The 11,900-nt window shown below is 50.0% G+C and overlaps 1 protein-coding gene and 1 pseudogene across 8 annotated transcripts in view; one reads left to right on the top strand and one right to left on the bottom strand.

Annotated features, from left to right (window-relative positions):
• Positions 1–11,900, top strand: part of LOC149852633 (butyrophilin subfamily 1 member A1-like) — a 116,940-nt pseudogene that overhangs the window by 21,609 nt on the left and 83,431 nt on the right. The gene's annotated exons all lie outside the window — the stretch shown is intronic.
• The window catches only part of LOC149852635 (butyrophilin subfamily 1 member A1-like), a 52,094-nt gene that overhangs the window by 26,048 nt on the left and 14,146 nt on the right, over positions 1–11,900 (bottom strand). For 5 of the 7 annotated variants that reach the window (XM_090028300.1, XM_090028296.1, XM_090028298.1 and 2 more), the window contains 3 exons: positions 10,466–10,492; positions 9,919–9,951; positions 3,578–4,644 (listed from right to left, as the gene is read on the bottom strand). In XM_090028300.1, coding sequence (XP_089884426.1) covers positions 4,124–4,644; positions 9,919–9,951; positions 10,466–10,492 — 581 coding nt within the window. In that variant the 3' untranslated portion in view covers positions 3,578–4,123. Of the gene's footprint in view, positions 1–3,577; positions 4,645–9,918; positions 9,952–10,465; positions 10,493–11,900 lie in introns of those variants that run through there. The other 2 variants (XM_090028301.1, XM_090028299.1) reach the window with 1 other exon arrangement.

Genomic DNA, 11,900 nt, shown 5'->3' with positions numbered 1-11,900 from the left:
GTTCAGGCCGGCCATTTTTATTGCTGGCTCCCGGCCACCGGCACGGGCGCCGGCTTCCAGTGTAAACAAGCGGCGGATGTCCCGCTCGGGCTCCGCCGCCTCCGTGGGCAAGCTCCGCCCCGTCTCCCCGGGACACACACCTTCGGACCATAAGATGCACCCTCGTTTTCCCCCCACTTTTGGGGGGAAAAAAGTGCGTCTTATGGTCTGAAAAATACGGTATTTGCAAATAGGGTCAGAGCAGAGACAGAAAATCTCAGATTACTCTGAACCGCCGAGGAAACCCCAAGCTGGAACTTAAATACCCTCTCTCCTAAGCACATGGGCAGAAACAGGAACTCTTACAACATTTTCCGGTTCATACAAACATATATGTTACAACGTCACGTCATACGTCCCATGTGTATTATAATTAACTAATTAAGTATGCGGGGCAGGTTGGCTTACATGCATTAGCTAATTACACATGCCCAGAAAGCCTTCTAGATCACCAAAAGTTGAAAATCCCCCTTTTCCCCCTCCCCTCCAAGGAGTTAGTTGATTGAATTACAGTGTCTGTATCCTTCATGTGGATTGTCAGGGGAGTGTGGTTTTATTCAGATGGGTCTGGATAATACTAGTTACCTGACCACGTAGATTCTTTTTGGTATTGGGTGGTGGAACCGGAGCGTGCTCCATCCACTCCATGTATTGACCATCCCATTTAGCCCATTCCCAGGCATCCTTTTCCCAAAAGTTATCTAACCATGCCCCACTACAAACTTTCATATAGAGCAAGTACAAGAACCAGACCAAGGAGGAGCACTCTAGAAAATGGCAGAGGTGAAAGAAGGGGACATGCGGGCACTGACACTGCAAGCAGAGAGGAGTTACTGAATATATGCACAGAGGAGCCAAAGAAGAGGAACATACCTCCTGCTGGCCTTGCCAGTCTGACTTAATGGAGAAATCCTGATCCCTAATTTGACAATTGGTTTGACAGATGTTTGACGTGTCTCCATATCACCAGGAGGATCAGCCCATCCCAGGCACTGCCCCCCAGTTGGAGGTGTGGCCATTGTCTAAAGCACATTACAGCCAGAGCCCAGGAGCTGGATGACAGCTTTTCCTTCCACTCTTCTACTGAAAAGTAGTTCTTCACTTCTTTCACACTCACCTGAAGCAGACCTTCTTTTTGCTGCCTTTGTAGAGGCAGAAAGTGAGGATCCCTGTAGCAAAGTATAAGTGACAGTTCCCGAGGGCATCTCTTTTAGATGATGCAATTGCACTTTGTTGTGCTGGAGGACACCTGGAAGGGACCTCCAGCAGAGGTCATCTAGTAAAAGCTCCTACCTGAGGCAGGTTTCCCCCTATCTAAACTATCCTATACAAATGATTATCTATGGCATCATTTTGCATACTAGCCCTACCTTCCAGTATATCTACTACCCCCCCCCCCACCAGCTTGGTGTCATCTGCATACTTGCTGAGGGTGCACTCCATGCCATATCCCAAGTCAGTGATGAAGACAGTGAATGAAACTGGCCCCAGAACCAACCCCTGGGGCACTCCACTTGTTACCAGCTACCAAATAGACATTGAGCCATTAATTACTACTCTCTGAGCCCGATGCTCCAGCCACTTCCTATCCATTTTACAGTCCATTCATCCAGCCTGTACTTCCTTAGCTTGCCTGCAGGAATACTATGGGAGACCATATCAAAAACCTTGCTAAAATCAAGTTATGCCACAGCCACTGGTCTCCCACATCTGCAGAGCCAGTCACCTCCTCAGAGAAGGCAATCGGGTTGGTCAGACATGATTTGCCTCTGGCAAATCCATGCTGACTGTTCCTGATCACCTACGTCTCCAAGTGCTTAGAAATGGATCCCTTGAGGATCTGCTCCATGATTTTTCCAAGCATTGAGGTGAGGCTGACTGCTATGTAGTTCTCTGGAGCCTCCTCCTTCCCTTTCTTAATTATGGGCACAATGTCTGACCTTTTCCAATCATCCCAGACCTCACTTGATCACCATGAGTTTTCAGAGACGAAGGCCAGAGGCTCTTTAGTGTCAACAGCAAACTCCCTCACCACCCTCAGGTGCATCCTTTCTGGCCCCATAGACTTGTACATATCCGACTTTCTAAGTAGTCCCTAACCTGTTCTTTCACCACTGAGAGCTGCTCGCCTCCACTCCCAACTCTGCTGTCCAGTGCAGTAGTCTGGGAGCTGCGCTTGTCTGTGAAGACGGAGGTAAAAAAGGCATTGAGCACGTCCACGTTTTCTGCATCCTCTGTCACGAGGTTGCCTCCCTCATTCAGTAAGGGACCCACGCTTTCCCTGATCCACCTCTGGCTTTTGACATACATACTCGTATAGGATCCAGTGCACAGATTCCTCATTTGGGAAATTGCTTCCTTGTGTCTTTATTCATCAAGGTCTCTGGAAAGAAACCACAATCCACATCTACAATGTAGTGATCGTCCCCACTCTCCACTACAAGTGTGAAATGTGAATGACCTACCATGGTCATCTCAACAGCCTGTACGGGGATCACTACCTATGTCCTAGACAGATCCTCCACTCCACATCAAATGGGAAGATTGTCACACAAACGCCAGCATCCTGGCTGAAGCCAATGTTACCAGCATGGAGTCAGTGATCCTCAAGCACCAACTTCACTTGACCAGACCTTGTGAGGGGATGCCTGACTCTTGACTCCCAAAACACCTGCTTAACTCCCAGTCTAGGCTTGGCCTGAGATCTCACAGTGGCCAGAGGAAATGCTGCAAGGGCATATTGAAGGCATACATGTAGAAAATGGATGCCGACTTGAAGAGCTAGGAAGAGCTGGCCACCAGCTGTCTGCAGTGATGACGCAGGCTCAACCAGTGGCCGTCCACTGCAAGGTGAAGCATACTGCCCTCAACGCAGAGAAGAGAGGACAGAGAAAAGATAAGCGCAGGAATCACTGCCCACAGCCTACTTTCCCCCGAGGAAAGACCTGTAACTGCTGCAAATCGCTCAAGGATTGGACTCTTAACTCACCTGAAGACCATCACTGAGTCATGGCAGAGATCAGCCCTGAATCAAGGGATTGGTGACAATGACATCTCTTGCTGCACGGGTCACTTTAAGTCCGTATATGAACAACTTAATTCTTTAGATAAGTTTGTTTCCTCACAGTTTATACATCAGTAACTCTGAGCAGACATGACAGATATTTCTTACTATCATAGTCCCTGTAAGGAGTGTGAGCAGGAGCTTTATTTCACTTTTTCTTGATTTTCCAACATCTAACTTCAGGTTTTTAAATTAGCAGGAAGAGCTTGGGTTTTTAAATGACTGGGAAAGGCAAACTGATGACTGGTGCAGTGGGATTTGGCCACAGCCACAGAAAAGTTTTATGTGTGTCTGGCTCACGGGCAACACAAGAGGTGATGCTACAGTCCCACCAGACTGACATGGGAACTTGCCAGGGAAGGCGATCGGTTTTTCTAATGAGGAATCAAATCTCTTAAAGAAACCTGCTCACTCCACAACATTTACGACAAGGAAATGAGATGTGTAATAAATCAATCACCAAGCAAAACATACTTTGATATGTATCAGCAACAGCTTTATTGGCTGCAATTGTGAGGACAATGAATCACTTGAGAATGACTTTTCATTAATTAGAATGAGGGGAAAGGGCCAAATTTTGCATTAAAGACCTATAAAGCAGCTCCAGTGTCTCCACTTCTCAGGACCGCAGGCTCTGAACAAGGAGCGCTGCAATGAACACCAGGGCCAGGTACAACTGCATTTCCCAACACAACCGGCCCCGGGTTTTGGAGCCTCCTCTTCGCCGCCCCTCACCCGACCCCCGCAGCTGCACCCGTCAGTGCCGGACCCCACAGGCCCCCGAGGGCCCCTCGGTCATGCAGGAAATGACCCACGGGCCAGAGACGGACCGTCCAGCTCAGCCACGTCCTGCTCTCCGTGGTCGGGGGATGAAGAAACCCAACCTGCGCGTCCAGGGTCACGGACACGGCCCCGCTGATCGTCTGCAGGGAGAGGAGTCCTCCAGGGTCACAGACATGAGCACGACTGAGGCCAGAGGGGACAACTAACAGGTCCTGTCTTGCATGTTTCCTTTCCCTCTCACTGGCGCCGTCTGAGATTGATTTCACCATACCCACCCAGGAACCAGGGCCGGATCCTGTCCCCCGTGAATGAGGCCGGCGGGAAGGTGAAGATCGGGGCCCCGGTGTCAGCATCGAGAAACGACACCCGCCCCAATGTGCAGTCCAGACAGACCCCGACCCTGCTGGGCTCCCGGTGCAGGGACAGGGGGGTGGGATCAGGGGCAGTGAGAGCCTCGTACTGACCCCTCCAGCGCCGCACACCCCAGACCCCCTCCTTGGGGCTAAATCTGATCCATCCCTTCCTCCTCACAGACTCTCTGGCCACCCCCACGCCCCACCATCTCCCCTCCCCCACCTCCACCTCCCACCAGTGTCTCCCTGAGGTGAATCCCTCACAGCCCAGCACACAGCGCTCAGTGTCAAATCTCTCAGGATTGTTGGGCAGATCCTGCCGCGTGTCTGTCCATCTCACACTCTTCCCATCCTCAGACAGGACGAGGTAGGGATGAGCCGTGTCTGGATCCAGAGTCACCTCCTCTGCGGGGAAAGGAGATACAGGAGCGTGAGGAGCAGAGCTCAGCCCGAGGACAGGGGGTGATCGAGGCAGGGGCAGCTTTGGCTGCAGCTGGAGGTGAATCCGGGATTGACCCGAGCAGGAAGGAGCCCGGAGACCTCAGCAAAGGGCAGGGCCGATTCCCCCCGGCAGGAAGAGACGGGCCAGGGACAGAAACACACCGGCTGGGCCAGGGCTGGGACACGGCATCGTTCCCCTCCTGCACCTGCCGGTCACAGGCAGGGAGGAGAGACCCTGGGGCTGAGGAGAGCCCAGCAGAGGGTGTGAAGGGGAGAGCACGGATACAGCTCATCTCCCCCTGCATTATCCACTGCCTGTCTTCAATCCTACTCAGTTAAACCTTGCCTGCTCTCATATTTTGGGGCCATTTCCCAGAGCGGCATTCCCATTCCAGGAAGACACAGCCAAAGAAACATAAAATTTGGAGCAGAACAGTCCAGGTCACAAAGCTTTGTTGTGTACCAGGCTTCAAGTGCATGTCCAATTTCCGAACTTTTCAGAGCTTACCGAAATTTGGAAAGTTAGGAAATTTGGACGACAAAGCTAACATATTTAATGATTTCTTTACCTCCATTTTCCTGAGCAGGGACCGAAACAGTCACCCCCACTCTGGGCCCCAGTTAGACCCCAGGGGAGGCGCACCTAGGCCAAGGGTCAGTGAGGATCTAGTCAGGGAACGTCTGGAGGGACGGGATGTATTCAAATCAGCTGGTCCGGACGATCGCCACCCCCGAGTGCTGAGGGAATTAGCTGAGGTCGTTGCGGGACCCCGGCATGGCTTTACGAGCACTCGTGGTGCTCTGGTGTGGTGCCAGAGGACTGGAAGAGGGCCAACGTGGTTCCCATCTTCAAAAAGGGGAGGAAGGAGGACCCGGGAAACTATAGGCCAGTTAGTCTTACCTCGATCCTGGGCAAGTTTTTAGACAGAATTATTCTGGCACATGTCCACGAGGGGCCAGTGGGGGAGGTTATGCTTAGGGGCAACCAACAAGGTTCATTAGAGGCAGGTCCTGTCAGACCAACCTGGTGCCTTCTACGACCAGGTCACCAAATCCTTAGATGCAGGGGTAGCAGTAGACATAGTCTTTCTGGACTTTCAGAAGGCCTTTGACACTGTCTCTCACCCCTTTCTCATTAAAAAAGTGAGGGACTGTGGTGTTGACACCTACACAGTCAAATGGGTCACCAACTGGCTGGAGGGTCGCACCCAGAGAGTGGTGGTGGATGGGTCTTTTTCAACCTGGAGGGATGTGGGCAGTGGGGTCCCCCAGGGCTCGGTCCTCGGGCCCGCACTGTTCAACATCTTCATCAGTGACTTGGACGAGGGGGTAAATAGCACCCTGTTCAAATATGCTGCTGACACTAAGATGTGGGGGGATGTGGGCACGCTAGAAGGGAGAAATAGGCTGCAATCAGACCTAGACAGGTTACAGGGGTAGGTGGATGAGTGCTGCACCTGGGGAGGAAGAGCCAGCACCACACCGACAGTCTGGGGAACTCTCTTCTCATCAGTGTAGAGACAGAAAAGGATCTTGGAGTCATCACTGATGCGAAGATGAACATGGGCTGACAATGTGGGCACGCGGTCAGGAAGGCCAACCGTACCTTGTCATGCATCCACAGATGCATCTCGAGCAGGTCCAAGGAGGTGATCCTCCCTCTCTATGCGGCACTGGTCAGGCCGCAGCTGGAGTACTGCGTCCAGTTCTGGGCACCGCACTTCAGGAGGGATGTGGACAACATGGAGAGGGTCCAGAGGAGGCCACTTGCATGATCAGGGGGCAGCACGGCAGGCCCTACGAGGAGAGGCTACGGGACCTGAACCTGTTCAGCCTCCACAAGAGAAGGCTGAGGGGGATCTAGTGGCCTGTTATAAACTAGTCAGAGGGGACCAGCAGGCACTCGGGGAGTCCCTGTTCCCCCAAGCACCGCCAGGAGTGACCAGGAATAATGGTCACAAGCTGGCAGAGGGTAGATTCAGGTTAGACATCAGGAGGCGCGACTCCACTGTCAGGGCGGCTAGGATCTGGAGCCAACTTCCAAGCGAAGTGGTGCAGGCTCCTACCCTGGGGGTCTTTAAGAGGAGGCCAGATGTCCAACTTGCTTGGGTCGTTTGACCCCAGTACTCTTTCCTGCCATGGCGGGGGTCGGACTTGATGATCTGCTCAGGTCCCTCCTGACCCTAGAAACTATGAAACTATGAAAAAAACCAGCCTAAGTCATAGCATTTGGGAGGGATTGAAATACATACACAAATAGGAAGGGCTTAAGGCAAAAATGAAGAGATAATGTGTGGGGAAGTGGGAGTGAGGAAGCCATAAGTGACTTATGTAAATAGAAAGTTATTTTGTTAAAAGCCAGGAATGTACTTGGTGTCTTATTATAGAGAGGTGGAGTATTGTTGGAGCTCTGCCGGTCCAGGAGGCAAAGATGTTTTGTGGTATCTCTTATTGGTTTGACTCTCTATTTGGAAGAGCAGTTGGATAAACTTTTAGGCATCAAGTGCATATCCTCTAATAAAAGAGGAACAATGAAAAATTATATAATAATGGTTGGATGGAAAAGGAAAGCAACCCCCAAAACTACTGAAATAAGAGCTGCTCGCCTCCTCTTCCAACTCATGGTCAGAGATCCCTTTATGGAAAGGTCTGCTCCATCTGTCTGGGCCTGTAGCAAGTATCATCTAGAGTAGTCCCCAAACAGTCCCTACAAGTCAGGGGCTGTTTCAAGCAGGGAACAATGGACCTAAAAGGAGAGTCACATCCCCGCATGGACAGGATGGATGACACCAGGAGAGAAAAGCTGGATTCATCCTCTCCCTCATCACCACTCATTGTGATGACAAGCAAACTTTGGGGAGCAAAAAGCAGGAGGAAAGGAATGAAAGCTACGGGAGAGTGAACAGACACACAGGGGAAGAGATCAGAAAAAGGAAGAGATAGCAGCACTGGGTAGGAGGAGACAGCAGAGGAAGGAAGTAGAGATAGACCAAAAACTCACAGTTTAGGCAAAGTTGTCTTGGTTTATGAATGTGCAAACAGGAGCTCACATAACTCCTCCACTCAGCCACCCCGGCCAGCTTCAGTCCCTTCCAACGCCCCTTTGTCCAGGTCTATTCAGCAGGCAGCTTCCTGCTCTGTCCTCGGACTTTCTCATTAGCCTCAAGTACCATTTTTTGCTGCTCCACCCAAAATATTTTGATCCTGGCCCCACAATATTCAGGCCTTCCAGTTTTTGCCCTGTCATGTTTTCTCCCTGAAGTCTCTTTCTTCCTAGTACTTTTATTCTTGTGTATATTTATTTCTCCTTTCTCACCCTGCTTGGTTGCCCCTTTTCCACAGATCATGACTTTGTGCTACCTCTTCCATACCAGAGGCAATAAGGGAGGTAGGAACAGCAGCAACTAGTGCTTGAGGTAGAGCAGGCCTGGCCTGGGATAGTGGCTGGGGCACTTTGCTGGCTGCGTAGCCAAACATGGCCGGGAATTTGGGGGAAGGGGGAGATCAGGAGGAAGGGGGCAGGACCTTTCAGAAATCTCTGCAGGAGGCAGGCAAATAAGGGTGTAGAGGAGAAGATGCAGTCCCATGCAGATCCATTACTGTGTCATGGGCTGCCACATCTCATGGTGTGTTTTAAAATACATCAGGATGTGAGAGTCCTGTCATGAGGAGTGACATCCCCACCCGCTGCCTGATTGGGATCTGTCATATTGGGCATGGGCACATGTAACACTTAGCGTAGAAACACATTCTTCACACTGGGCAGGTGCTCTGGCAGCTTGTGGGAGCTTCAATGGCCCAATACTGATCCCTTTAGGCCTCAGAGGGACCTGCCTGGTTTTCTCCATGTATAGGGAAGCCTGGGGCACATCCCTGTAAGTGGTGAAGCCAGTGTGTGTCTGGTGTGGAGGCACGGGACTCAGGCAATACTGTGTGTTTTGCGTGACCTGGGGCTGCCACCCCGGGACCTGTGCTGGGTCCTGCACTGGCCCATGCAGAGGAACAGATCAGTGTGAGTCCCAGTGTAGGGGGCACAGGAGCTGAGTAATCTCCCGTGCCCTTCGCCTCCAGGCCTGGACCATGCTGACCCACACTGGAGATATCTTGGCTCCTGCACCCACCTCTCCCTCCACCCCGTCCTGCACTGTGCCTCTGCCTGAAGCATGGGTCAGGGTGGAGCTGGACAAGGGGGCACAGGGCACCAGGGACTCCCTGGCATCTGTGTCACTGCAGGACCTGATGTGAGGCAGAGAGGGACAGGGAACACATCCCCTGCTCTCCCACATCAGGCAGGAGACCAAATGTGGGATAATGGGCAATGTGTGTCATTCAGTAAAGCTGATCAGTTTCTAATGTGATCCCTTTCAATTCGGCAATGTCTGTTGCTAGGCTTAGACTAGGTGAAACGCATCTTAATGAATTTAAAATAGCCTGTTACAGTGCTTTTAAAACGTTCTGGAACTGATTAATTGTGCCAATAGAAAATCAAGTCTTGTTTTGAAACAGTTCACTGGACTTTGGTTTACCAGACACGAAATGGTCTGTGACATGGGGCTGCTCAGTCCTCCAGACATCCCACGGTGCACTGCTCCTCCCACCTCCTCCCCACTGCCCACTGCTGTAACTGGCTACTGTGGTATATGGCCAGAATACTATTGTCCCCCCTTTTTTCCCCCTCCTTCATTGTTGGCACTGTTGAACCCACGCACCGTTAAAACCACTGCACTTCAACGCTTAAAGGGTAACCATCTTGCCTTGAATGCTAGGGCACTGTACATGTGGGCACCTCTGACAAACAACAGTTTTCAACCAGTCCCCAAGCTGTGACATTTTGGAACTGTTCAATTGTTGTGTGTTTGCACACTCAATAAGAACACGAGAACATAAAAACTGCCATACTGAGTCAGACCAATGATACGTCTAATCCAGTATCCTATCTCCGAAAGAGGAAAAAGTCAATGCTATAGGAGGGGAGCGTTAAACCCTAGATATATCTAGAGTGACCATTTCCTTATTCCTACATTCATTACGCTCCCTGCCATCCACCAACACTGGTCTAGAAATGCCAGAGGACACATCTCCATTCTATCCGATCAGCAACTATTAATATATATAGTAATATTAATTGACAATTAATACCTATATTAAACTCAATAGTATTAATCTATTACAAGATATAAATTAATAGGTTCCCAGTGCTGGAGAGACTTGGCAATTGATATAATCTGAACATTGTACCTTTTTCCAAAGGCGGTGCGGTTTGTCCCAGCCCTGAAAGCAACCACAGAATCAGACATGAGAACTCATTAGAAGAGATGCATGAACAAGGCATTATTGCCTGCAATGTCACATTGGGACAAAATAGATCTAAACCTTCAGTGTGCCATAATTAATAACTGAGACACAGACTCTGAGACAGGTTTTCTGTCAGAGGACCACACACACATCACATGCTGCACATGCTCAGACAACACAGGTATAGTTACATGTCCAGGCTGCCAGGGGAAATAGTATTTCTACCTGTGCAAAAGAGGAATTGGCACTTACATGATTAAAACCTGCCATTTCCACTCACAAGGGGAAACAGAAAATGCTGCGTGTGGTGGGGACTTTTAGGTTCCTTCCAAAAAAATCTGGCCATAGAAGACTTTGAGTTCTTTGACCATAATAAAAAGCACTTCTTGCCACAAACTATTAGTGAGCCTAAGAATTTGCCACTGGACAGGAAACAAAGGGAATTGAAATAACAGGAAAAGACCATTAATTCAATATGAACTTTCATTACCTGGACAGATCACAGCTCTTTTCCACCCTGAAATGAAGAGAAATAGTGGTGAGCATTTATCTGAACAAATGCAGTTGTAAAAGGATTCTTGGATGAGGAGCATCTGGCCCAAGCAAAAGCCAGGAATGACCAGAGTGATGCTGGACACAAATGGGGCAACTGGACTAACTGGGACACTGTCTTTTCATGTCAGTAAATCCATACAGACCTCATCCATCAAAGTGTTGTCAAATATTTAGGTCACTCTCTAAATTGCAGTGACCAGGGAATAGGGCCGTTCAAAATGGAAGCACTCCTTTTCGACCAGCGTGTGGACATTTCGACAGAACAGCGTTTCATTTTGACGTTTGTCTTGAGTCGAAACGGCTGTTCTGTTCCTTTCTGTCAAACCGTTCTGCTGTTTTGACCCTGTATTGACGTTTCACCCATAGGATATAATGGGGAAGGTCAACAGGCTAGAACTGTGTCATTACTGGCCTGATTTCAATGAAACTTGTCGGTAGTCCCTTCTGAGGACATGAAGCGTGCCAAAATTTCAGAAGATAGATGCGGAGGATTCAGAGAAACTGCACCCCAAAATCTTCAGAGCAAAACTCATGTCACATGTATGTGTTAAGATGCAGCGGGGTCAAAACTACAGGAATGGTAGCCCCTGCTGAGGTAACAAAGCCTGCCACGGTTCAAGCAGGTAGGTGCAGAGTTCAGGGAAACTGTACCGGGAAACTGTACCCCAAAATCTTCAAAGTTAAACTCATGACACATGAATGTGTTAACCCACAGTGGAGTCAAAACTGCAGGCATGCTAGCCCCTGCTGAGGCCAAGAAGCCTGCATATTTTCAAGGAGATTGGTGCAGGGGTTTGGGGGAAACTGTACCCCAAGCTGGGGACAAGCAAAACTCGTGTCATGGGTGTTTGTGTAACTGTCTGTCTCGGGGCGCAGGGGAGGGGAAACCACTGCAGGCCTGGCTGCTAGGCCCTGCTGCGGCCACGACTCCTGTCAGCTCTTGAGGAGATCGGTGCAGGGGGGCTCTGGGGCCCTGCACGCCAACTGCTGACAGGCAAAACTCGTGACATGGGTGCTTGTGCAACTGCTGCCTCTCATCAGGCAGCAGGACTGAAGATCCCCCATCACTTGTCACCAAGACCTGGGGATAATAATTGGCCACAGTATGAACATGAGCCAGAAGTGCGATGCTATAGCCTCAAGATTTTGGAGTGTAGTTTCTCTGAATCCCCTCCACCTATCTTCTTGAAGCTTGGTGTGCATTATGCCCTCAGAAGTGGCTACCATTTCTGCAAGTCTTATCCAAATCTGGCAAGACATGGCAAAGTTATAGGCTGTTTCATCATTCCCCATTATAGCCTATGGGCGAAACGTTGAAACATTTTGACTTGCCTCGTTTTCTTTCAAGGTTGTTTTGACTATATCTGTTT

The sequence above is a fragment of the Crocodylus siamensis genome, chromosome 15, assembly GCF_052110815.1.
Source record: "Crocodylus siamensis isolate JL-2025a chromosome 15, ASM5211081v1, whole genome shotgun sequence".
In the NCBI taxonomy this organism is placed as follows: Eukaryota; Metazoa; Chordata; order Crocodylia; family Crocodylidae; genus Crocodylus; species Crocodylus siamensis.
The sequence above is the reverse complement of the archived record's forward strand: the minus strand, read 5'-3'. Positions and strand labels throughout refer to the sequence as shown.